This window comes from Molossus molossus, unplaced genomic scaffold (genome assembly GCF_014108415.1).
Source record: "Molossus molossus isolate mMolMol1 unplaced genomic scaffold, mMolMol1.p scaffold_m16_p_14, whole genome shotgun sequence".
Taxonomy (NCBI): Eukaryota; Metazoa; Chordata; class Mammalia; order Chiroptera; family Molossidae; genus Molossus; species Molossus molossus.
The window spans coordinates 24,553,721-24,581,692 of NW_023425349.1; the positions used below are offsets into that span (position 1 = coordinate 24,553,721).

General features: G+C 47.6%; 1 protein-coding gene across 2 annotated transcripts in view; it reads right to left on the reverse strand.

The window, feature by feature from the left end:
• Positions 1-27,972, reverse strand: part of ZNF462 (zinc finger protein 462) — a 140,660-nt gene that overhangs the window by 41,467 nt on the left and 71,221 nt on the right. For both annotated transcript variants that reach the window (XM_036261520.1, XM_036261521.1), the window contains exon 7: positions 26,287-26,475. In XM_036261520.1, coding sequence (XP_036117413.1) covers positions 26,287-26,475 — 189 coding nt within the window. The remainder of the gene's footprint in view (positions 1-26,286; positions 26,476-27,972) is intronic.

Genomic DNA, 27,972 nt, shown 5'->3' on the forward strand with positions numbered 1-27,972 from the left:
GCGCCCGCGCCACGTGGGTGAGCAGACACAGCGCCGCTCTGGATTCTCTGCACTGAGCGACTCGAACACAGCGGAGAAACTCCAGGGCTCTTCAATACGAGTTTCTCCAGTACCTATCTGTATGTTTGTCCCCCACTTTATATTAATTCAGAAAACCTGTGCTGCTAGCCTTCTGTATGCCGGGCACTCCTGGCGCCTTGGACACGTCCGTGTCCCAGTGGGGCATCCATTTGAGATTGACGAGCAGTCCGTGGGGCGCGCGCAGGCAGAACCGGAGGCTCCTGTTCCTTCACCGAGGTTCTGCAGTGTGTGTTTGCCAGACTGAATCTCTGGACAACCTTCTTCCCTCCAGTCCCATTGCCTGTCTGTCTGTCTATCTGCCTGTCTGTCTATCTGTTCTCGGTTATGAAAACAGTACGTAGCCTACAGCTGTCAGGATGATTCACAGACTCAAGTGGTTTACTTATTTACAAAGATTCCTTAGGTTCTCTCTGAATTCCTTTGCAACTTGACTGAACTGCTTTTCTTTCCGAAGACACCTTTGCTCCCTTTGTGCTGTTGACACAGAGCAGAATTTGGCAGCCACCAACTACAAATCGCCAATGCAGCTTTCCAAGTATTTCCTTCAAAGAGTTGCAGAATGTTCTCTATCTATGGGATGGTCCCAAAGAAAATTTATATTAGAAGCGGAACACAAGCCATTCCAGCTCCTTCTGGATAGCGTCTGATGGGAACATAAATCTCTAGAGGCGGCCACGTTGTTTCATTTCCTTCTCCTGCTTATGCCTTGAAATTCTCCAGGCCAACCGCTCCGCATCTCCTTGTCTTCTATCACCAGCGGAGTCCTCTGGCCTGAATGCACAAGATTATGATACAATGGCCAGGGGACAATGGACACTGCGTGACTATATATAGGAACTCTGGGCTTGGTTGTCATGGAATCAAATGGGAAAACAAACGCTGACTCCTGAAAATAAGGCTGAGGCCAAACTTGAAGGAAACACATACTAAAAACTTCCTGTCATTCTGATGAGTAACAAAACAAAACAAAACAAAACAAAACCCTGAAATATGATCAGGGAATAGATGAGAAAAATAAAATGTATAGTCTTGAAAATGATAAGAACACAGCAAAAAATACTTTAAAATGGCCAAGCTTCTCTTTTTGAGATTAGTGTCCCATCATATTTTAAGTTCACTGAAAGGGTCTCTCGAAGGCCTGTTTTCTGAAGCTTCATTCTCTCTGTATTTTGGGGGAAATCCAGGCAAGTCTGACAAAGAGGATTCCTAGACCTGCAATTCATTAGGTCCTGTATTTGGGAACAAGCCCATTTATCTCTATTTTTTTTTTTTACTCTGTTTGTCTCTATTTTCTCCCAATAGCATCACTATCCACAAGTCAACGAAATGAGAACAAATCCTTGACTTATTTCTCATTTTACATGGCTGATGGGTGACAAGCACTGTCAGTTCAACCTCCTGTGACGCTCAGTCTGATCCACACGGTTCCGCTGCTACGGCCGGTGCTCAGGCCCGGGGCTGCCTGCGTGAACGTCCCCGCACAACGCTCCTCACTGGCTTTCTGCTTCCAAGTGTCTTCTCCCTGAAGACTCTTTCTACGAGCAAACATGAGTGTGGTACTCATTCATTCTTACAGGACAAAGTCCAGGCTGAACCCTGGTGCTCTGCCCTCCATCGTTCCAGATCCAAGCCCACGCCACACTCACACCGTCCACACTGCGCTGACTGCCGGCCACATGGACAGTGACAATCGGTCACCCTGGGTGCTTCTTTTCACGGCATCTTGGCACATTCTTGCAATATGTTTCTTCTACTTTCCAGCCCAGCAAACTCTTACCCTCTTTCAAACTGGTCAGGTCAAATTTACCACCACTCTGAAGATCTTCCTTGATCTTTCTAGGTGTGTCTTCAGTTCCTGCTCTGAGCAATCCTCAGTTCTCAGCGTGATGCTTTGCGGCCACTTATTCTATCTCCACCTGACTACGATCTCTCTGCAACCAGGCTGTCCATCGACTCATCCATCCATACGTAACTTTTTAAAAGTTCGTATCTCCCAGAACTTAGCTCAGGGGCTAGCCCAAAACACATTCCACAGATCCAAAAAAAAGCTCAAACTGGAAAAAGTAGTCTCTGAAAAACCCACATTGAAAAGAAAAACCCAACTAACCCATTGTCCCTCTCTCCTTGGACAGTGGGGTTAACAGGGCCTTTGCACCGAAACACTGACCCACGTTTTAAATTACCGGGAGAATGCCTTCTAGAACGATTAAGAATCTGCATGGAACAACATTCATAATCCCTGGCCATCCAAAGTAGCCTAAAGCATAATTCTGGTTTTGACCCTGAATCAGTGATAAGTGTAAACACTAAAACAGATAATACTGAACACCTGAGAGCCACACTAGATATTTCTATATGCAACTGTCTCCCTCCTTTTCTGTATACCCTGGTAGGCACTGATGCCTACGGAATGCTAAGTGTAACAGTTGCCGTGTATGTAAATGCACCATGACTTCCCAGAGTCAACTCCTAAGGCCACGAGTATGAGCCCCCTGCATGACCCACGGAAGGTCCTTGTGGATTCCTTTTAGGTATTTAGCACCAAGAACCCCGGTTTCACTCTGTACAACGTTTTACCCATTTCCCTCCATCAGGAATGCACGCTCACCCCAGGTATGTCGTGTACGGACCATCCATTCTGCAGAAGCTGTGTGGCGGCTCAGAAAAGCAAAGACGGCTTCACGTCACCCAGCCAGTCAATGGAGAAATAGGAACATGACCCGGGCACCTGCCCCAGTTTCGAAAACACGTTCTTTTTCTGCCACGGTCATTAGCAAACCTTGTAGGTACTCCTTTTGCACGAAACAGTATTTGGACCTCAAAGTGCGTGTTCTTAAAAATCCTCCTTGAAACAGGCTGGAGATTTGTAGGGAAACAAAGGAATGTGTGCTGAAGGAGCCTTTCACTAACGTTTTTCGGAGGAAGCGCTGGGTGGCACCAGCCATTGTTAATTGAGATGCTCCTACAATGCCGAATGCTTAATTCACCTGTGGCGCTTTTGAACGGTGCGATGAGGAAGGAAGGTCTCCTGCTGTTCGTTTAGATCGTATAGATGTCTTTGCCACACTAAAAATTCACTGAAAAACGTCGAGTACAAAAGCCCCTTTATGTCAGTGACTTGGCCTCAACCACAGAGCGCCTGCTAGCAACTTCAGGTGGTATTTGGAGCCGAGAGGTCGTGGGCAAGGCCACACAGCCTCCTCCTCGAGGTCCGCCTGGAGGAGAGGCGCCGACAGACTTCAAGGAGTGGGGTCACCATGTACGGCTCCCTCGGAACGGTGCAGTGAGGACCCAGACAGCAAGCCACTGTAGGGATTTCTTAAAAGACTAGATAATCGAGAGGAAAGAACACGTATGAACATAAGCATGTATATTTAGATACATGGAGAGCTCTAAGTGATGACAAGGAAAGAGGGGGCGGAAGGTGACGGTCAATCAAACAGGAACGAACAACCACACTTCACAACAGTTATTCTAAAACTGTCCCCCAGCAGCCGGAGTCTCGGAACCAACAACCCCGCCGAGCTTCAAACCCTTTTTTCTTTTCTTTTCGCCCATTCCCATGCAGTGTAAGAAAATCCTGGCTCTGGGTTCAGCTATATTTTGAATCACCACTAAAGCACTAGGCCAGCGATTTTCAACCTCTCCCATCTCATGGCACACGTAAACTAATCACTAAAATGCTGCGGCATACCAAGAAATAGAATTTTGTCCATCTGACAAAAAAAAAATAGGTACACTTTTGATTCATTCACACTGGATGGCTAATGTTGTATTGGCTGTTGTCATTTTTATTTGATAGTCTAAGGGAAAAGAAGTCAGTGCCCCTGACTGAACAGTCAGGTACTGCATGTTTTAAAAATCCTTGAGGCACCTCGGTTGAAATCGCTGTACTAGGTTCTTCCTCCAGGCGCAGCTCTGACTCACTCACACGCAGGAATACTGCTCAGTGACGCGGGCTCAGGCACAGCGTGTACGGCTCCATGAAGCCCGATGGACCCGGAACTGAGATCCAGGCTCACCTTCTGCTGTCTGAGCCTGGTCTGTGTCCAGCAATTCACGGGGGCTTTTCACAACGTCACTCCGCTGATCGTCACTGGGCCCTTCTGAAATGGGAAGTATGACTTCCCACCATACAGATGGGAAACAGGTGGTTTCCCAGCTATCAGAGCACAGATGAGCCTCCTCCTAACCCTGTGGAGACTCAGTTCAGCAGACCCCTGGTTCCTCATCTGCAGAACGGAGATGATCACACTGGCAGCTTCACAGGTGCCGTGGAAAGTACAGGAAACCAGGTGTGAAGTGCAGGGCCTGGCACACAGGCGGGGGCTTTAGGGCCTCCGTTCCACAGCTGTCAATGCCCACATCATATAATTTTGCACTGAATTATAAATTGCCTTTGAGTATTTATGCTTCCGACAGATGCAAAGATTTGGTGCCCTTAGCTGGACGGCAGGATGGAGAGGACAGACATCTCTTACCCTGCTCTAAACAGATGTAATGAACATTCCTCCCAGCTCCAGGCACGCGGCAGGTGCTCGGCAGCTACTTTTTGACTGATTGATTCTGGGCAAAGCCAACTGCGCTGCTACTTCTGGTGACAACTCGCCAGCTTATTCTGTAAGGAGATGGTGGCAAAGGGGAGGGGACTGACTGCGGGACCTGGATTCAGCTCAAAGGCAGGCTCGACCTGAGTAACACCACAAATTCAATGATTCACCCACATTTGCTGGGTAACAATGCACACAATGGTCACAAGCCAACGTGCTACAAAAGGGCTGGTCAGAGCAGATCTAATTCCCAAGCTTCACAGACTTTCTTGGCAACCACGCTGAGGTCTACGGTATTTCCCTTTAAATTATTTCCGAGACCACCTCCAGCTTTTGAGCAAGGTCCTTGGGTATCCAGTTAGTAAGTGTGCCAATCCTCCTCCTCATCAATGACCCTCTCCCACCCTGCCTGACACTGCAGCCCTGTCCTTTCTCCCCTTCCCCTGCCCCCTTCCTCTTGACAGCACGTCTTGCCACCTGAGCTATAAGTATTGGCCGGTTGTCTGGTTCTCCCCATTGTCTATGAGGGATTTTGTCTCAAACTTCTCAGCTTGCATGAACGTTTAGATTTTAGTTCGTGACTAATGAGGGCATTTAAACTCAGCTGAGCATGAGGCATTTTCCCAATGCTTAGTATGAGAAACCTCAGGGTCATGCCTCAGACCTGCCATTGTACAATGTCTCGGCCTTCTGAGAGTTGTGGCCAGTGTGCGGCACCATAAACACCAGCACTTAAGACTGGAATCATTCATTCCAACAGCTCGCTTGACTGCCTGTGGCGTGCAAAGTAACCCAAAAGTTGAATTATGGCCTGTGCCTTCAAGACGGATGGTCTTGGGGGCGATGGAAAGACAGTTACAGCGTAGTGGGACCAGTGCTGTGACCCTAAGGAGAGCCCAGAGATCTGCAGGGCAGAAAGGAGGCCCCTCAGCCAGACGGGAAGACCAGGAAGGCTTCTGGAGGAGACAAGATTCAAGTTGTCAAGGACAAGTCGGAACTGGTCAAGTGAATGGAGTGAGGAGGAAGGCGAAAAGGAGCGGAGAAGGGTGGTCCAGGGAGGAGGGACAGCAAGGCCTGGGGTGTGAGCCAGCAGGGCCCTGTAGAGACAGCACATCCGCATGGCTGCAGTCGGGTGCACAGGAGGGAAGGGAAGCAGTGATCCCAGAGAGAGATGTGGGCCAAATACCCGCTTTTCGTGCTGAGCTTGGAATTTACTCTGATGGCAAAGTAGACAGCCAGTGGAGTGAGACAGAGGCCTCAGTTTTACCTTTTCTGTGTCCATAGACGCACCCACAGCCCAGACCAGCTCCCTCTCAGATGGGGAAGGCAGCCTGGTATAAATGAATTTCCACCTTAAAAAACAGCCATCAGCACACCGCCCACTGACGACGAAAGGCCAGCAGCCTATGACTCCATATTTCCGTTTTGTGAAGTAGAAAACACGCATGTATTATCTTTCCTCCTCTGGATTTTGCTAGCAGGTTGGAATGGTCCATCCGAACTTTAGTTCTTACTGTTTCCACTGAACACACTACTCTTACCTCTGGAATAAATAGATGATAGCCCTACATAGAGGAAGGCAAGTTGGAAACTCACCAGACTACCTTGTCTGCTCCCTACCAACCCTTCACACACCAAAAAAAATATATATATATATATATATATATATATACACACACAACACACACATACACACACACACGGAAGCACAGGACACCAAGTGGTATGTCCATGTGCTGGCAAACACCAAAAACAAACATGCAGGCGTCAGCCCAGATCCATGGTCTGTTTTCCAAATACAGGGCGGACCTCAGCAGCAGCAGAATGTTTCTAGATCTGTATTTTACTCCTTAGCTTTCACATCTGTGTTCCAACCCAAAGACACTGAACACATATTTCTTGGGCTCATTTAGACTCAATTCAATGGTCAAATTTTTATTTTGTAAAGCAATTCAATACCCCTCTGGATTCACTAGCATTTTCTACAGGGTTTGATTCATCGTCGCCGATGTTTGATCTGCGGCGTGTTCGGGAGCTGACAGGTACAAAGATCTCGTGTTCCCAGAGCTCTCGGCCGCCAGGGGAGGGGCTACAACACACATTAAAACGAGTGCTCCCAGGAAAGAGCAAATGCCCACGGGCATCTCCATCTGATGTTGGCAGAGTGGCCAGGAGACAATGGGGCTCTAGAGCCAGAAAAAAAATTCAAATCTTGATTTACTGTTTCAAATAGTCGTAATGACTATTTACAGGACACGACCAACTTTCATTTTACGTTTAGAGGAACATCTACTCTCGGAAGGAAGTGGCCCTGTGCCAGATGTTTAGAATGAAAACACGAGTCGGACGAAAACCCTAAACCTAATGAGCTTCCTTTCTGATGACAACATGGGGTGGGCCGAATGGACCACAGCCCCCGGGAGAGGCAGGGCACAGCCCCATGGGACCTCACACGGAGAGCCGACGCCATCGGGGACATTATGAGAAACATCGGGACTGGAGGGAGCTGCACGTGGCGCTGGCGGACACGTGCAAAGGGAGGAAACGGGGGACCTGGGGGGATGGGCATGGGGAATGCTAAGCAGGAATTTTGTCAACAGGCTGTTGCAGGCTCTTGAACAGGAGAATGTCGTGACTCTTAACCTCCTTAGAGATGGCAGGGCAGCGTCTGAGGTGGGCTGGTCATGGCTCAGGTAAGAGATGAGGATGGGAAGGAGGGGGCAACTTTGAGCGGAAGTGGAGAGATGGGAACACGGGCTGACTAGACCACTGACTGGCTGGTGGAAGGCAGGTCCAAGGAGACCTGGAGACTCTGAGGATTCCCGATGGGCACCGGCACCCCGAGCCCAGCACAGGAGGTTTGGGAGGAGGTCAACAAGTTCCACTTTAACTTTTTTTTAATCCTTCTCCAAGGATATTTTCCATTTATCTTCAGACAGAGTGGGGGGGGGGAGAAAGAGAGAGAGACATCGATGTGAGAGAGACACATCGACTGGTTGCCTCCTGCATGACCCTGACCAAGGACGGGGACCAAACCACAAACAAGGTACGTGCCCTTGACCGGAATTGAACCCACGACTCTTTGGTCCACGGGCTGACACTCTGACCACTGAGCCAAACCGGCCAGGGCAACAAGTCCCATTTAGAACACGTGATGTTAAGGCTGAAGGAGCCTTCCAGTGGAGACAGTGAGGAGCAGATGGAACAAAGGGTCGGGGCCACAGCTCGGAGGGGAGGGAGGAGGTCGAGATGCTGCCTCCCTGGAAGAGGCGGCCTCCCTCCCTATGTGAAAGGGGAGAGCACAGAAGAGGGCCGAGGCCCTGGCCGGTCTGTACAACGGCAGCTGCAGGAAGATGCAGAAAACAGGTCAGGGGAGAGCCCGGAACACACAGCAGGCCCCAAACCAAGGGAGAATCTCCCTGGGAGGAAGGTCAGCAGTTTTAAATGCCATGGACAAAAATAAAAAGGTGAGGCAGGAGCACAGGCCACGGACTTGTTTGTCTGAAGCTGCTGTCAAGCCCTGTGAAAGCCATTTCATTACGTGGCAGGGCCAGCGTCACGGCAAGGGGTTCCACAGGAGGAGAGGGTGCCAGGGCGGATGCCTCCCCCAGGAAACGCCCCTGGAGCCTGCTGGGGGAGGCTACCTCACCGGGGGGGGGGGGTGTTCAGCACACCCCTGAAGGCAGAACACAGATTCCGGCCGTCGAAGGAACGCGTGAGCGGCAAGGAAACACAGGCTGGGATACTGGTCCCTTTCGGGAGGTTCCGAGGCTAAGACCACAATTGTAGAAATAAAACCACAGAAGGTCCTATCCAAGAATAGCTCTAATATTTAAAACACAGAACACTTTCCTGGGGCTCAGATGGCTCCATGTTTTTAGACTTTCTGAGGGAAAAATAACACCTCTAAGAACTGATATTTAGGGAAACAGTGTGACGTAGCCAGATCTTTGGAGTCAGGCCCTGTGACCTTAACCGCAAGTCTACCAGGTGGTGACTGGGACCTTTCCAAAGCCCATGTTCTCCTTGTTCCTTGCAGAACATTTGGTCCTGTTCCAAACATCCACTGAGACACTTGGTCCATGCCAAAATGTTCTTGACATGTAAACCCTGGTCTTCTGCAAGATTCAAACCCTGACCCATCTACCTAACCCCATGGGCCATGGCCAGCCAGGCTGCCAAGGCAGGAAGGGCTCTTAGTAAAATAGCCACAACACACTGACTGCATCAATAAAACATAATAGCATTCTACCCTGGATGGTTTGGCTCACAGGTCACTTAAGAGTGTCAGCCTGTAGCCCTGGCTGGTTTGGCTCAGTGGTTAGAGCGTCAGCCTGCAGTCCAGAGAGACCCGGGTTCAGTTCCCGCTAAGGGCATGTACCTCGGCTGCAGTTTGTCCCCGGCCCTGGTTGGGTCGTGCAGGTGGCAACCACTCGATGTGTCCCTTTCAAGTCAATGCTTCTCTCTCTCCCCCGCCCCACTCTATCTGAACAAAAAATGAAAAATGTCCTCGGGTGAGGATAAAAAACAAAACAAAACAAGAGTGTCAGCCTATGGACCGAAGGGTCTCGGATTTGATTCCTGGGAAGGGCACATGCCTGGGTTGCAGGTTTGATCCCTGGCCCCGGCTGGGGTCATGCAGGAGGCAACCAATCAATATGTATCTTTCACATCAATATTTTTTTCTCCCTCCCTCCCTTCCACTCTAACAATTAATAAAAAAATATCCTCAGGTAAGGATTAACAACAACAACAAATCATAATAGCACGTTTAAATGTATTAACCCTATAAATCAAAACTAGAAGTAAACTTTATGGGCTTTTGAACCCAGAGATGTTTACTAAGCATAGGCATCTTGGACAGGACCGGATTTCAGAGAACTTTTGGGGTGGACCAAAAGTATCAGGGAACATTTTGGACAGAACCAAATGTCCGCAATCATTCCCCACTTCTGAAATGGTAGGGAGCTGGTCATAAAAGATCCTGTCTCATGGGATTTTTTTTTTAATCGTCGAAGATTTTTATTTAACTCACTAATTAATAAGGGAGCCAGTAAGATGTCACAATGGGTCAAAAGAGATTTAAAAGAAACACACATTTATATGAGGTAAAGGAAGGCTTACATGAGTTTACAAAGGGACGCAAAAACTTTATTCCCGGGCAACAATCAATTGCACCCTAGCAGACACACCGATGTAGAGCGTGGGAAGAATCATGCGTGTTAGTATTAGTTTTATACAACTTGGAGGGTTGCCAGATAGCTCAGAGAGTGAAAGCCAATGGTGATCGATGGGTGAGCTAGTCACGATACCCACAGACACAAAGACGTGCATGTCCATTTAAAAGTTTAGTTTTTTTACAATGTCTGCTAACAGAACTATTAAAAATAAGACAACAGGCTGAAAAATGGAGCCGTTTATGCTAAGCTACATCACCCAACTGAGACTTTCATGAGTTTCTGCTCTCCCAGAGTGGAATCTCCAACCAGTCTCTCAGGAACGTCCCGATCAGCACTAGTGGGAAATTGCCCGAGAGGACCTTCCACCCCAGTGGAAGTAACTGTGCAACGCTCAACCCACTTTCTCGCCTAGTGAAACGTCCTGGTCCCCCTCCTTCCCGCCAGCCAGTCTGCATTTTGCACAGCTCCTCCGAGCTCCTTTCTGCCTGCTGGACTGGACGGGGCCCAGTTCACCAGTCAGTGAAGAAAGCCAGTAAGATCTTTAAAATGTACTCGGTTGACTTCTGTTTTTTAACAGCGTGAAGAAGTAGGGTAAGCCAACAACGAATTCGTGGTTAGATCAATGCAGAGTCCTTGCGGTGTGTGCACGGGACCGACGGGATGGGAAAGTGGAGAGCGTCACACCTCTGAACGAGGCATTTCAATGTCGGTCACGGAGCTCCGGACAGAGGAGCCGATTCTGCCGGCTCTTTCTCCTATTGTCAATCATCTCCCCACTCTCGAAATGCTCCGATCTACCAGTTCAGAGCTCCTTATAACACCCTTTCCGAAGGGAGGCTGTCTGGCAATCAACCGAGAACAGTAAGCAGCCTGCAGGGGTCCTGGCCTTGCCAAAGGGGGTGTTGAAGCTCCTCTTAAAGACTCTGTGTGAATGGCCCCGTGGTAGTTTGTAAGGCATTTCAATGCCATGGGAGGCCACAACAGACCAGGAGCACACGTGTCCGCAAGACAGAGTGCTGCGTGAACGGGGGATAGGAGAGAGGGGCAGGGAGGGAATTGGTCAGCCCTTAGTATCCGGTGAGAAAAGAAATCGTTATCATCCCCACCACCACCATCATCGTCCTCACCGGCAGCTGCAACAGTAGCAAATTCACAGACAGAAAACCTCTGCAAAGCTTGATGCGGTTATTAAGTCAGTGGGATGGTTTTGAACACACCTGCTTACTTCGGACATTAGATGGGAGTGAAAGGAACCAGCCTGCCATTTTAAATGTATTCAGCTGGACCATTTCCAGTCATCTTCAAACAAGTTTTCCAAGTTCTAATAAAGTAAACAAAATGACCGTACACTTCATAAAAAGGTGAATCTCTGCAGCATATTTTGAATCCGTTATAAGCACATACCTTTGCTGCTCACAATGATTTTACTCATTTGCTGTTATTGTATGATGTCTTATAATACATGTGGTGAAGCATTAGCTCTGATCTGAAGCCTAGTGTTCGGTCAGGAATGTAATCTCTTAAATGACAACATCGTTCCAAGGGGAACATAGGGACATGCTTTACATTACTGCGTTTTACTACAAGATGTCCCAGAAAGCCCTGTGTGAAAGTGAACTGTTCATACAAAAAAAAACAAGGGATCCCTGATCTTAGACTGGGAAAAGTGACTTCTGAAGTTGAAAAGTGACTTTTCAAGATTATAAAATACTCACGCGGTTATTCTGCCAGCACCGAGTTTTATACAGGTTGTGAGCTGGCTCCAAGGGATTGTCGTATTAAATGAAACGAGACAATGTTTGTCATTCAGTCAGAAGCAATAATTGATCATTTAAAATGCATTTAAATGAATCCCAATAACACCACCACTAATGACGCCTGACACCAGGGCCTACCAATGGTTGCACCCATTAGGACATCAAGTGCTAAGGAGTTTCTCAGGGGGGTGGTTTCAAATTAGCCCCAAAGGTCAAAGCCATTGAGATGACCAGAGCTTCAGATCAAGTATCCCTTTCCAAACACTGAATTACTTAAGACTTCTAAGAAACAGCTCACAGTGTAAAGAGATTTCATTCAGCTTCCAACACGAGATTGAAATTTTCTTTCTTCATTAAAAAAAAATCCTCATCAACCACTGGTTGATGACAAATTATCATAAACCAATTAGAAATTTACTTCTACTATACTACTTTAATAATATATTTCTGTAGTAATTTAGACTTTAAAGGCATTTCCATATGTCATTTCATTTGATTCTGGAAATAATCCCATAAAGAAGGCGTCCTTATTTTGTACATTAGAAATTGAGGCTCGCCCTGGCCGGTTTGGCTCAGTGGTTAGAGCGTCAGCCTGTGGTCCAGAGAGACCCGGGTTCGGTTCCCGCTAAGGGCATGTACCTTGGTTGCAGTTTGTCCACGGCCCTGGTTGGGTCGTGCAGGAGGCAGCCACTCGATGTGTCCCTTTCACATCGATGTTTCTCTCTCCTCTCTCTCTTCCTCTCTATCCCTCCCACTCTGTCTGAACAAAAAATGGAAAAATGTCCTCAAGTGAGGATTAAAAAAAAAAAGAAATCGAGGCTCCAAGAAGGTTCAGCACATGCCAGGCAATCCGGCTGCCGTCAGGACCCCGCTAAGGCTGTGCAGGCCGGCGGTTCATGGCCTCCCATGCTGGTGGTGTTTCCTGGATTTGGGCCTGCAGCTGTTCCCAAGCCAAACCTCAAACTAGGAGCCCAACACCCCTGTGCAGACTATTAAGGAGAGATGATCTATACAGAGACTGGTTTTGTAAGTATCCCTCGCCCCTCATTTTCATGAGCTCCGCTTGGGCAAAACGGTTCCTCCTGGCATCTGCTCAATCAAAACGAACCCAGGGATACACAGGAAGTCACGCGGGAGGCCAGGACCACAGCGCGACTCCAAAATTCCACTGGGAAGAAAGGGCCGAGTTGAGGAAGTGGGTCCGTGGAACACTTGGCTGCTTCCCGCGTGGGAGTGCCCGAGGGGAGCCACCGCCACCAGAATCGCCGTGGCAGGGCCCGGGCGTGGTGTCATCCGATGCTGCAGCCTGGTCGCTGCTGTCCATGACCTGCACACCCCTTCGGACAGGAAGCCAGGGGCACGGGAGCTCCTGCACCTGCAAGGAGAGCCTGGCGCTGTGGGGCTGGGTGGTCTCAACGCCTCCTGATGGCGGCTTCAGATGGCCAGCTCACGGGGTCACCTCCGCTCACTGAGGTGACGATCAGTATAAAAACCACCACGCATTTACTCAGCGTATTAGAGTTGTAAAACTTCTTATGTATTGTTTTTGCCATCCTTCAATTTTAGAAATGTTAAGTAAATAAATAAGCAAACCTTAGCCCGGCCCTGGACTTACACAGGCCCACCATCCCTCCACCCTACAGCTCCCAAACTCCTCCCTGCTCTGACAACACGTGACGTGGTCAGCTCTGTACTCCACATTCTTCCCTCTGCATGGGACTTAGATAATAGCCCAGAAAATTAGGAGAGAAATACAGTGAAAAGTACTGTAGACTTTTTTTTTTATTAAAAAAAAACTACAGGGACAGCCCTGATTGGGTGGCTCAGTTGATTGGAGTATTGTCCTGTACACCAAAAGGCTGCGCCCAGGTCAGGAAGTTTACAACGGGCAATCCATCAATGTTTCTCTGTCACATCTATGTCTCTCTCTCTCCCTCTCTCTCAAAAAAAAAAAAAATCAATCAACGTATCCTTGGGTGAGAATAAAAAAGCTACAGGGATAGAGGCACATAATAATGAAGCTATTAGGAAAAAAGATAACATAAAGAGAAAAAAAATAAATCTATCTTTTATTTCAGCATTGGCTTTTATTTTTTTAAATCCTCACCTGAGGATATATTTTTTTCCCCATTTATCTTCAGACAGAGTAGGAGGGAGAGAAACATTGATGTGAGAGAGACTCATCGACTGGTTGCCTCCTGCATGACCACAACCAGGGCTGGGGACCGAACGGAAACCGAGGTATGTGCCCTTGACCAGAATCACACCTGTGACTCTAGTCCACAGGCCGACACTCAACTGCTGAGCCAAACTGGCCAGGGCTGGCCTTTATTTTTAAAGAGTGACTTTTTCCCAGTCTTCTATTATGTAGGTAACATAACCAAGATGCAACAGTATACTGTGGATGTATTAGCAGAAATGATCTTATTATATTGCTATCACAGTATACAGAATTTACTGACTTTAATGCGTTAGTTGGGAATTATACTTTACTGTCTGCTTTGATTTAGTTATCACAATTATTGTTTTTTTCTGATAGACATGTTGGTGGCTCTATTCCTGCTTGCATGTAAGGTTGATGAGGATTTCTTCATCTTTCCTTCTCTATATTCCTAATTAAAAACTTACCCCTGGGCAAAATTGTAAAATACTGTAAAACCGAGTAAGAGTGAAATTGCAACTCACAAGTACAATAATTTGTGATTGCCCTAGCTATGAACCATCCAGCTCCACACGCCCTTTCTTCACTATTAGGGCTGGGGCAGGCAGGACAGGCTGAGCAATTTGCAAATCCTAGTACATCTGTTGTGACTCCCATTTCTGTCTCTTTTGCTCAAGAAGGTACCTTGGAATACTTGCAAGTAGTCTGATATTCTAGAGGGACAAATCTGAATAAGCTCGAATTTATTTTTAAATCAGATTTGTGGTCAACGAAGATAACCCTGCAAAGAGATCGGAAAACCTGACATTCGAGCCAGGAAGACAGCTGAAGTCAGCAGTGCAGAGCGAGAGCTGTCCAGGGCTGGGGTCTGGCAAGCTGGGAAGCGGAAGATGAGAATGTTAGAGACACAGGGATGCTGGAGAAAGGCCCTCTGCTGCAGCTGCCTCCAGGGTGTGGGCTGGAGAGGAGGGCTGGGTGGTGGTCAGAATGGACTGAAGAGTCTGAGATGCAGGAGGTGGGCGGTTATGGCAAATGTAGCCACAGGTGAATGGCGGCTGGTGTAGTTAGGAAGGCGGTAAATTCTAGCTGAAGAGACCAAGTACAGCCATTCCTCAGTATCTGTGGGCATTTGCGCCAGGGCAGCGGCAGATGCCAAAATCTTCGATGCTCGCTCGAGCCCCTTATATAAATGGCACAGAACAATGCATATGGCCAGCCCTCCTCATTCACGGATTCCCAAACTCAGAGTGAAAATAACAGTTTTCGCACCCTGGCCAAGTAGCTCAGTTGGTTAGAGCATCATCCAGATACACCAAGGTTGGGGATTTGCTCTCTAGTCAAGGAACATACAAGAAGCAACCAATGAATGCATCAATAAGTGGAACAACAAATCAAAGTTTCTCTCTCTCTCTCAAGTCAGTCAATCAATTAAAAAGAAAAAAGAGCCCTGGCCGGTTTGGCTCAGGGATTAGAGCGTTGGCCCATGGACCAGAGAGTCCGAGGTTCGGTTCCTGCTAAGGGCACGTACCTTGGTTGCAGTTTGTCCCCAGTGCTGGTTGGGGTTGTGTGGGTGGCAGCCACTCGATGTGTCTCACTCACATTGATGTTTCTCTCTCTCTCTCTTCCTCCCTTTCTCCCTCCCGCTCTATCTGAAGATAAATGCAAAAGTGTCCTTGGACGAGGAGAAAAAAAAAAAGTTTCCCATCCACAGTTGGTTGAATCTATGGGTATGAAATCTGGAGTTACACAGGGTCAACTGTACATTTATTGAAAAAAGTCACATCCACGTGTAAGTGAACCTGCACAGCCCAAAGTTTGCCGGGTCATTGCCGGAGTCTAGTTTTGGAATCCACAGCATGGTGGGCACAGGTGGAGTTAAAAGGCAAACTGTGAGTCTGGCACTGAGTTCACTGAGAAAGGAAAGAGAACATTCCAGAAGGTGAGGAGGAGGAAGTAAGCAGAGAACGTATCTGTAAAGAGACTGAGCAATGAAGGAAGCAGAACTATTCTCAAGAGGAGGCAGAGTGAGGACTGACTCACTCCTCTTCGCGGTGGCTGCAAGTTGCAGCAGAGTTGAAAGGGATGTGGGGTTCCCATTGAGGGGGGCCGGTTAACTGGAGGAGGGCGGGGTGATCAAGGAAATACCCAACAGTGATGGACAGCACATCGTGGTGTCCACACAGCCCCTTCCACGGGCTTTCCCCAAACACCACGGGACACACCTGAGCTCGCAGCCACTGAAATTCCCAGGCCTTTTCACACGTAAACTATTGTTTTGTCGGTTCCCATCGGGCACAGTTCATTTTGCTGCCCTAATTCAAATCAAGGAATATTTATTGAATGGCCTGCCAAGTGCTGGGGCTCTGAAACAGCCCTTGACCTCAGAGAGCACACAGTTTAGCTGAGGAGACAGATATGATAACTGCCAATTATAAGACTATTTGGCAAGTCTAGTCGTGGACGTGGACGCAAGGGTCAGCAGCCACCCAACCTATTTCATATTTATCCCCTTGCAAAACCTCATTTCCAGCTCATTACTCTGAACAGTCTAGACAGTCTGTAATCTTGATGTTGTCATTTAACTTATGGAACATTTGCCAATATTTCAAATGTATTAAGTCTGAAGCAGTAAGAAAAGACACTTAAGTAATTTTTAAGGAGATGAATGAGCCTTAAAATGAAATAAGTTAGTGAATTTTCACCTTAAAGACAGATATCACATACACAAAAATATTTAAAGCCTTTAAGGCCTCCATATTTATTATTTGAAGGGGAATTGTTTTTTTCTTTTGAGATATAGACCCTCATGTCCTCAAACCAAAGTAAGTCAAACAGTGAGAAAACTCTTCAAGCGAGAAGAAAAAATTAGTTTGTATATTATGGTCCCAGTTATAAAACAAAAGTAAAACACAAAACAGAACCATTTTGTATATGCGTAAAAAACATCTAGGTGGCCCGGCCAGTGTGGCTCAGTGGTTGAGCGTCGACCCATGCACCGAGAGGTCGCCAGTTCGATTCCCGGTCAGGGTACATGCCCAGGTTGTGGGCCAAATCCCCAGTGGGGCATGCAGGAGGCGGCCAATCGATGTTCTCTCTCATCGATGTCCTCCCCCCCCTCCCTTCCTCTCTCTAAAATCAATAAAAAACAAACAAACAATGACATCTAGGTGGCTCCAGAGCAAATTGTTCGGGGATTATTTTGGGTGCCCAGAGAGGCTGGCATTGTGGGTGGCCCTTACATCTTATTACGTACTGCCATAAAGCTGTTCTACAATCATCAACAGGTATTACTTTCCTCATCAGAAGGGGTAACGACCACCCACGACTATTTCTGATGTACACTCATTCCTGAAGACTGATGGATACTAGCTTAATGTATCGAGAGCTCAAAAGGGATAGACTTCATAAAGGGATAAGGATCTTGCTGCTGGTTCTCGTTCAGCCCACTTCTTAACGAATATAAAGACCTCTTCCTGGTACTGAGGACCCCTGCAGTCTGGCTCTACCTCTCCTCACCTCCAGCTGTCCTCCCACTAACCCCTACACACCTGCCACTCTAGCCAGACTGGCCTCCTTGCTGTCCCAAGATCCCTTCTTCTGTAAGTCTGCTTCCTTCTGATACTCCTTCCACCTGGAATGGGCTTCCTTCTACCCCTATAAAAATCCTACTCACCTGCCAAGACCCAGCCTTAGTTCCACTTCTTCCAAGAAGCCCTCGGGACTCATCAGTTCCTTCTCTTTTCTAAGGCTAAAGCTATTAAAATCCGAGTACACAGCCCTGGCCGTTTTGGCTCAGCGGTTAGAGCATCAGCCTGCGGACCAGAGAGTCCAGGGTTTGATTCCCACTAAGGGCACATGCCTCGGTTGCAGTTTGTCCCTGGCCCCAGTTGGGGTCGTGTGGGTGGCAGCCACTTGATGTGTCTCTCACATCAATGTTTCTATCTCTTCCCCCCTCTCTCCCTCCCACTCTATCTGAAGATAAATGCAAAAATGTCCTCGGGTGAGGATAAAAAAAATTAAAAATCCAAGTGCAGGATTTCTCATTTCATTCTATTCTGCTCTTACAACTTAACACTACTGCAGATCTATTAGCTTAAGCTCTAAATATGACTCCACAATAAAAAATTGGTTTTAGTTTCCTATGGACAATTCCGGGACCCTTTAGAGATGGGTATTTCTGCGGAGAGTCTTCCATGAGATGGCACAAAAATTAACAACATGGGCTTAAAATTTAGACCAGCTCCACCACACACACATTTTATGAGTTTCCGACTCATCATTTCATTCCTCAGGGTCTCCGTTTCCTTCTCTATTAAATGAGACTACGAATTTGTACCTCCAATTTATGAGACATAATGATTCAGATGACAAATTTAAAGCAATTACCAGAATTTAAAAAAAAAACAAACACAAAACAGTGATTAATTCTATCACTTAGGAATTCATGACATGGGACGTCCTTACAATAAACCAGAATGAATGAATCTTACGCTGGTCAGGAATAACTAGCAATGCCAAAAATATCAAGGACCACATGACAGGTTTAGAAGGTCCCGCACTGCTGGCTGTGGCTACCACTGCAGCCTTGGAGGGCTCTCAGTGCATGAAAATAAAAGGTGACGTCAGAGGCTTGCACAAGCCATCTAAGAATATGCTGTTGTCCCGAGGAAGCTGAAGAACCTAGCCCTAGGAAACTTCTCCAAGAGCAATGTACTGGTAAATAAAACCTTAGCTGCGCCCTGCGCTCCCAGCCAGACATGTCCTCTGCGTTGGGCTTGATGACCGAAACTGCTTGCAAAGTAGACAAGCCCGTATGGCAGGAACACCCCTCTTTCTGGGCATAAACAGCAAGGGACTGAATCCAGCAACAAACCAGCGGATCCTCCTGAACTCGGGCCATTCTTTTATCTCGTAATTTTCATTTAACCACCAGTGGGATTTTTCCATAGGCTATTATTTAGGATTACGAATGAGTTAACGAGAAAAGGTGTACATCATTTGGACATGCTTTTCTGGGCCATGCCATCAAATCTCATGTAATTTATTTTGAAAATAAATAACAGTTATTTCTAAAAGGCTATTTCTGGCATCTCCACGTCTCAGCACTTTAAAAAATAATAATTTTATACACGATCACCTTGCCCGGGACACCGCCTCTTCCGCAGCGAGGCTGTCCCAGGATGGGTCCCTCTCAATTCCACTCACACTAGCTTTCCCGGATCCAACGCCCTTCTTTCTCCACGTGTCGAACCCTCTCCTGAGAACAGTATTGGGAAGCGAGGACCTGGGAGTCATAAGAAGTCTCAAGAGAGTTTAAGGAATTTTATAGCAAATGTAATTGGACTCAACTATCTAGCCCCCAGCTCCAGGGAAAGAAAGTTCGAGGGGAGGGGGGCGATGAGAAAACAAAGGGACATTCTATCTTTCGAAAAAGAACCGAGATTAAGTCATTTTAGATGATTTGACTAACAACTGAAGACACTTTCTACTAAAGATCAGAGCGGTTCTTCCGTTCAGCTACTTCCCATAACGGAGGTTCCGGAGGACTTAAAGGTAACCTCCAGCCCTGAGATGCAAGTTGGACGTGGAATCATGACGCTCACTCTGGTCTTGCTAGAGACTAGCTCTGAATGAGTTGGGTAGTACAAGCTTATATTTCTGACGAACAAATGTTTTTCTTGGCATGGGAAGAGGGAGATGGTTAGTTGACTAAATTCCCAGGACATAGAAAGCTTACACTTGAAATGTTTTTTAATCCTTGGCACATGAAACTGTGGCTAATTCAAAAAGCCCCAGAAATCTCAGGCAGGTGGGTTTCTTGGGAAGGATCTATAACGTGATATCCACTTCATGGTGGTGATACTTTGGGAGGTGTCCTATTTTCCAGGGAGGGCAAGTTCTAACCATTGAACCTCTGAAGACTCTGGGCGTCTAACAGGGCACAGAATGGCATGTACCACTCCACACCATTGGAGTTACAAACCTCTCGGTCTTTACAGTAGAAATGCCATTCTTCATAACAAGCATGAAAACAAACTCCAGAGATCACCTTTTAATGTAGAAATTCTGGTATCAAAAAAGGAAGGAGAGTATGCTCTGGTCAGATAATTCTGAGACCAGAAGAACCTATTATGGACAAGCCATTACAATTATGCCTTGTATCCCATGTGCTATACACGATGTACATCTTTGTATTTTACACCACTGTTCACCCGAGTCTCCATGTCACTACTGTCATTTTTAAAGAAGCCATTTCCAGTCAGGGCACATGCCCGGCTTGTGGGCCAAATCCCCAGTGGGGGGCATGCAGGAGGAGGCCAATCAACGTTTTCTCTCATCGGTGTTTCTCTCTCTCTCCTTCTCCCTCCCCCCTCCTCTCTCTGAAATGAATAAAAAGAACATTTTTTAAAGAAGCCACCTCTTCTTTCTTCCCGCCTGAGAATTCGACTGCAGTGGGAACCTGAGTGGAAGGTCTGGTGCCCTGCGACTAATTGGATCCTCTTAAAGGCTGAGTTTTATGTTTGACCTATTTAGAAACCTGAAAAACTTCTCTTTGAAAAGCAGGCATCTCAGATCTTAATTTTTAAGTGTCAAGTACTGCTGTAGTCAAGGTTAAATGAGCTGATAGTTGGGCGCGAGACACAACATAATTCTTCGAGCACATTTGCTCGTGATCTTAAATGTGATTCACATGCGAATGCTTTTAAAGCTTGAATACCCCACATATAGGCAATAAAGAATATATTTAGGCCGAGTTACATCTTAAATGACATCTAGGAGTAGCCCACATGTTAAATATGAAGGTCTGCAATGACATTTATTAAAGACGAGACTCGTTTCATGGGTATAACTGTAATTTCCCCCCTCCAGTCACCTATGGCCAAGGTCAGTGACATGCTGCCCACGGGCCGAATCTGGCCTCCCCTGTTTCTGCACATAAAGTTTTATTGGAACGCCCACTTGTTTACATGTTGTTTATGGCAACTTTCATACCACGGTCACAGCTGAGTTGATGTAACAGACTGTATGGCCCACAGAGCTGAAAATATTTTCTATCTGACCCTTTACAGAAAGTTTTCCAATCCTTGTTTTATGGTTTCCAGGAATGGACCAGTATAACTCTCATAAACAGGTCTCTCCTAACCAACATATCAGGTTAAAATCCCAGGGGGTAACATTTTCAGACAGAATAGAAATTTTCATTGATCAGTTCCGTTGTCCATTTTCACAACACGGCTTCTCTGACTGTGGCCCTCACGTCAAGCACTCTCTGTGAAGAGACAACACGGGAGCCCCCTCCAGGGTCGGCGACTGTGTGCTCCAGCAAGGGGCTCTGCCACTGGGTCACCAACTGGCACTGCCAACTCTCCAGCCCCACTACACCTCTGTCAGCTTCTGCGGCTGCAGAGTCTCACACCCTCTCACCCTCCAGCTCCCCGTCTCCATGGAAGGCCTCCTTAGGCGGGGACCCACAACAACGCTTGAAATGTTCTCTGTCGAGAAAGACCTTTCCTCTTGGCAGAATCACGTGCCAGAACATTTCTGTGAGAACAATCCCTGAGGTTTTATCTTTGGACCGGTTATCTCAGAACTTGCCTCTTCAATGGAAATGAAATGAGCTCCCCCTTGTGCGACTCGGTTCTATGGCTTGAGATTCGAGGAGGCTCCCTAAGTGAACTGTTTTCACAAACGGTGATGTCTCCAAGAAGCCACTGGCCAGCCCAAAGAAATCAGTATGGAGTAAACGCTAACCTAAGTGCCCCATCGGAGAATTAGGGACAGAAACGGTAGCACAGCCACACGTACAAAGAGGGCCTGAGATCAGCGATGGAGAAGTAATCCGAGAAGGCAATAAAAGGCGTTCTTCAGAGAAAGTGAAAGTCAGTCTCTTAGAGAGCAGCAGAGGGGAGGAAATTCTTCCACACGCCCAGCAGGGCTCTTTCAGAAGTACCGGAGTGGCCGGTGATGCTGGTGGAGACAGGCACAGAGCCCGCTGGAAGCGCGGAGCTTGTTAGCGAGGCCGCGGGAACGGGAAGCGGGCCTACATGCTAAACTCTGAATGCAATGGAGAGGACTTTGACTGTAATGTGATGATAAGTGCCTGTGGTTCTTTGACGAGAGGTGTCTTGATAAAAAGTGTTTGTAGTGAATATTATGCTGCAGTTTAGAATAGCAAAGCCAACTGAGACTCACAGAAATCTTTCACACACACCCACAAAATCACAAAGCTCCTAGAACATTTTTCTATTAATTCATAATAGCAAAGACGTCCCCCCTAGGTGGACAACATTGAGACCGATAATATGAAGGGGACAGGATCACAACCAAGAGTTCCCGTGTCTTCCCTGGGCTGCTAACCAGGCCATGGATGAAAAACCTACGTTGCCCTCATTCACCTTATTTATTCTGCACCTGGTCTTCGGGTCTCCCTTTCGTTTTAAACACAACACGGTAGCTACTTCCTAAAGCAGACAATTCCCTACAGCACAACCCGGTAGAAGAAATAAAGTAACCTATTCTTTGGGGGCAGGTTTGAGGGTGTGAAAAGACAGAACGTCACCACTGGCCTGACTTCTTATCAATGATACAGCTGAATATTGAATTATTTATCCACAACCCACGCACTGTGTAGCTCCTCAGACCTAAACAAATCTCACAGCTGAACTACACGGTTCCAGTTTCTTTGTTATTCTATAGACATGCGAGAGCGTGTGTGCGTTTCTGTACTGAAAAGCAGAGACGTGGGAAAAGCCCGACAGGACCCAGGCCTGTATGTTCCGGGGCAAGAGGAGGAACCCAGCGAACACAGACAGCCGAGCGCTTCCTTCACTGACCACCTTACGGTTTCCCCTTAACGCACTGTTTGGAATGGCAACTGCGTGTAATTCCCTATTACCCTATACACAGAACCAACACCACACAGCGTGGCTTTTCTTTCCAACAACCCATCCAGAAGAATATACAGGACATTCACGTGCTGCTGAAACCTGTCAAGATTGACAGCCCAAAGCCCAAGAGCTCTGTATGCACAGGAACAGGTGTGTGGCCAGGCAGTGGGGCAAAGCCTCCCCTCCACCTTCTCGAGCCTCCTCCTCCGCTTCCCGCTTGCAGGCCTCCCTCTGAGTTGGGAGGGAGAGCAGCCCTGGGAGAACCTTTTCTCAGGCTATTTCCTTCTGCCAGAGAAGACTGGCTCGCTCTCAAGACTGCAAGCATTTGACAACTGTAAATAGCAGTGAGCATGTCAACTCGTTTTATTCACATCCCTCGCTGGGGAATCAGAAAGCCAAGGACACACTGGTGATTTCCCTGGTTTATGGATCCCTGCTCCCCCCCAGGCCTGCAACACATTTTTGGTTCTTGTGTTCAGCAGTGTCCTGGCATCTGCAGTGTGGGAAACCTCCACTGAGCGCCAATAGCCACACAGCTTCTCCCTGTTAAAATGTGCAACTGGATTTCGCATGCGTGTTTCAAACACCATTCAAGGGGTGATTTACAGGCTACTGTCTAGCCCCACAGCTGTTTTGTCATCCCCCAGACTTAGCCGTTCACAGGAATCCACCACGCGGCTCCCCAGTACATAGTCTTCTCGTTTTCGACCTCGGCCGCCACTCTGGAGCATCCAGCACTATGCAAGACCGAGTCAGGATTCAGAAAATGTGTACTGAACAAATGAACTATCAATTATTCTTTCCACGAAATTATTAATTCACGAGAAGAGCCCATTTGATGCCTTCCTTCTGTTTACCCTACCCTCTCAAGTTTTTTTCATCAAATTAAATGAATCACTTCTGACCCATTGATATTGGCCATTTATGTATGTTAAAAACAGCACAGGCCTTGCTATTACAGACACCACCCAGGACTTTCACAGTTACAGTTCTTTCTTCAGAGGGAAAAGCAAACCGAAACACTTCTGTACATTGCAAAGTATCTTCTTGTGGCTGAATACAGACAGACTACCTGTGTCATGCAGAGAGTTACTCAGTAGCACATGACTCTGTGACCACCCTCCTCGCAAGGTCCCAACCTAGTCTAGCTTCCAAGAACCTGACATCACCCCCAAAGAGGTGAAGTCTCTGGCTTAGGGTTGGGATTAATTCAAATGCAGGTACTGATATTATCTTCTGAATATCTGATCTTAAGCTGTTGGAGGAATAGAGCAGTACTGGCGCTCGATTCGTTTCTGATTCTTTTATGGACAGTACAGCTCTTGGTACAGAGGATGGGCTCAGGAAGTTGACTGAACGTAACTCTTCTGAGCCTATGCAGAAGGAGATCACCCATGCAGTGGTCTGTGGGATGCCCTTGTACTGTGACTGAGACCTACCTTTCAAGAGAGAAAGACAAAGGAAAGGGAAGGTGTGCCTGAGAGAAATGTCCCAGGTAAAGCCTTCGCTGGAAATGGTGTTTGGGTGGATCAATTTCATCCAAATGGCTCCACATGTGTAGTTTCCATTTCAGAGGAAAGCATTTCATTAAAAATCATGTTATTAAAGACCTTAAAATCCACATCAAATTGTCTTTTGCCCTTTGCCACAACATACCAGTCTTTCCCAATGCACAGGACCTCAAGGTGCACCGGAGACACGTTCTGTGAGCTTCACTGTCCTCTCCCCACACCCCTGGCTTTGAGACAGCACGCTTCCCCCAGAAAACAACAACACAGCTTCCTCCTACGTGTTCGACCACGACACAGCAGTTGAAGAGATAGTGCGCTCCCTTCATCACAAGCCACAGTCATCATAACAAGCCATCTTTGTTAAACAGAAGTCCTTTAAGACAGGAAGACCAGTAGGAAGCTGATGAGTGTAACAGTATTCAATGATTTGCAAAGGAAAGGCCACCAAGTTCCAGAACTCAAAAAAGGCAGCTGCAAGTCTCTGGACTTACCTTTTGTTTCCCTCCTACAGTGATCTTCTTACAGATGTCACAAAAAAACATCACTCATTTACTCCCTTGAAATCTGATCATCAGACCATGTAGACAGGTTGGGCTGTCAGAGCTTAAGGTTACCTGAAGAGTATTTTTAACCCCTTACATTAAAAATACCCCCAAATTTTCCCTGGCCAGTTTGGCTTAGCAGTTAGTGTCAGCCCGTGGACCAATGAGCTGTGGGTTTGATTCTGGTCAGGGGCATGCACCTTGGTTGCAGATCGTCCCCAGCCCGGGTTGGAGTCGTGTGGGAGGCAACCCGTTGATGTGTAACTCTCACATCGATGTTTCTCTTTCTCTCTCTCCTTCCCTCCCTCCCTCCTACTCTATCTGAAGATAAATAGAAAAATACCCTCAGGTGAGGATAAAAGAAAAGAAAATACCCCCCAATTCATGCTTCTTATAAAAGGTCCCAAAGGCCAGAATTTCAATCAAAGGATGAGAATCACAGGAATGACCACTTGTGAAATACATACCATGTGTCAGATGTTGGGTTAGGCATTTCACCTAGTTCTTGCTGGTGTACCTTTCCTCATTAATCTCTCAAGGTAAACAGTCATCTTTACCCAGTTTTATATGTGAGCACAGAAAGCTAAGACTGCTCAGGAAAACACAACTAGCACTGAGAGAAGTAAGATCCAAAGCCAAGCCTTTGTCCCCAAGAGCCCCTGAACTTTCTTTCGGGTCCCCCAGTTCCTCGAGAACGCAGCAGCAGCCTCTCCCTGACCTGGGAGGTAACAGGTTACTAAGGATGTGGAAGGAACCTGGGCATCAATCAGAGCGACAGGGAGAGAGCAGATCGAAGGTCTTCTGCTTCTCCAGAATCTGCAGACCTCCCCCTCTCCTAAGCTCCCGATTCTGCACTCACCTGAGGTGAGCTGAGTCATCAAAAGGCTTCTGTTTCTAGGTGTGAGCAAAGCAATCAATGATCCCTTTGCTCACTACGCCACACCTGTAATGACCTCTCTCGGGCTCTCTCTCCCTCCCTCCCCTTCAGCTTTGGTTACATTGCCAGTGGGGAGACCCCCTCCATGGCTTCCTGTATTTCTTGAGGCTCCAAAACTAGGCTGTTACACCCTCCCCCCAAATGATGCTTTCTCAATGCCCTTCAGCTATAAAAATAAATACATAAAGGAATGAATCACTGCATTATCTCTAAATCACCTTGTGACCCAACCAGACATATTCACCCCACCCATTCACCCTTTCCATTCCCTGAATTCTGGGTAGTTAACCGACACATCTCACACCCCAAACACTTCAAAGCACACACGCGAGCGCGCACACACACACACACACACACACACTAGGATATAAGTAAGTAAACGAAGTAATAAGTGTGTCTGCTATCCCATCCTGTCTTGCTCCCAACCACAGCGAAGAAGCCCGCACCGACCCATCCCCCCACTGTGCCCTTGCCACAGCAATGCCGACAGGCGACCCACCAACCCCCGAGTCCACAACCCCTCCCAGCTCCAATTCCTGCACTGTGTCAATCCTTCCGCGTTTCTTCCTTCACTTGAACCCCCGCGCTTTGGGGCGAGCTTTTCTTCTAGAAAGAAGGACGGGCAGTGGCTCCCAGCCCACCTCACCCGCAGCGGTCACTCTGGGGGCGGCCCCTTTACCATTGGAGTCTTCCACTTCCTCGGCCGGGGCTGCCTTCTGCGAGGGGTGGTGGGTGTGGGACAGCAGGCTGACGATCCGTGGCCTGGGGAGGGTCAGGGCTTTTCCGTGGACCTTGAGGGAGTGTTCCTTTAACTGGCTGATTGTCATGGTGGAAAATGAGCACCAAGAACACTTGTAGGCATGTTCACCTGGAAGACAGGGCAAGGGGCAAGAGGAAGAAGGGGAAAGGCGGGCATGAGGGGCGGGACACGAGCATGGTTAACTCACTCCGCAGAAGCGCTTCGCAAGCGCAGGGTCGGACCCGCGAAGGCTGCCCGACCCCCGCCGGTGTCCTGCGGGAGGGAGCCTCTTGCAGGGGTTTCGTCTGACCCCGCGAAGGCTGCCCGCGCCCCCGCCGGTGTCCTGCTGCGGGAGGGAGCCTCTTGCGCCCTGGCTCCCTTTCATTTCACGCTCTACTTGCGCGGAGGAGCCTACGGCTGCCCCTCCACCGGGCCTGAAACGGACGCCGACGGTACCGCCATCAGGAAGGCTTCCCAGGCTCTTCCTCCCGCTCACACCAGGAGGGGCCGCCGTCCTAGCATCCCCAGAAAAGGCTCCCCTAAGTCTTCTTCCGGGGCCTATCCGTGGCTTTCCCCCAGCCCCCGCGCTGCTCTCCTCCTCCGCGGCTCTGCTGCCCGCTCCTGGGGTCCACACCCTACGGCGCGTTTGCGTTCCTCTGGACCAGTTCACAAACCTCAGCGTGAAAACTCCATTTCCTTATGTAATCAATGATACAGAAATGGGTAAAAAGAAGTCATTTCTTTTCAACGAGAGAGGTGTGTGTATGTGTGTGTATATATCTCCACTTTCTTCAGTAAACAGGATAGTTCAGTTAAAAGAAGTATTCTTCTTTTAAGTGCTTTTCTAGCACTGAAACATGGCACACAACACTATGACTAAATTAAATTGGGGTATGATTCACCTTTGCCCTAAGTCAGTTTTCCAACTAGTTTCGTTTTCGGAAGCGAGGGTGTGGGGTGGGCATGCTGTCTTGGTCCAAGTTTGCTTTTTATAACAACAGGCTTAGGCTGGCCATCCTGCAACGCAGTGATTCCACTTCTGAGCGTTCATGTTAAGGAAACACCCGTTAGCACATAGAAAGCTTTATTTAGAAATAAACATTTATTTATGCTTGAAAAAGATATGATACCATCTAAATTCCCAGCCACAGGGAAATGAGTAAGTAAATGGGGGCCCATCTTCTTGATGAATTACCATTTTCTTAAAGAGTTTGTGATAACAGAGAAAAATAAAATACTCAGAAGAACACATAAAAAGGCATAATATATTTTAGATTAAATTACCATCACAATTGTTAAAAATAATTATAGAGGAAATGGTTGAAAGGAGAGACGATCAAATGTGAACAAGAAGATTATGGGTGACTGGCTATATTTCTTTCATTTTCAAATTGTCTCTAACCAACATGCATTTTTAACATTTACCTTAAGGGGAAATGTGAAAACCAGGGGAGACGAAAGAGGAGGAAGCAGAGGAGGAGTAAGGTTCTGTAGTTATGCTCATTCCGTGGGCCCGTGGGCCCAGCTGAGGGGGGCAGCTGGTGGCCCCAGTTCGCCAAGTGGAGCAGAGACTGGAAGGCAAACCTCTGCCCTTGCTTGCTGAGTGGTCTACTACCCTGCCACTGA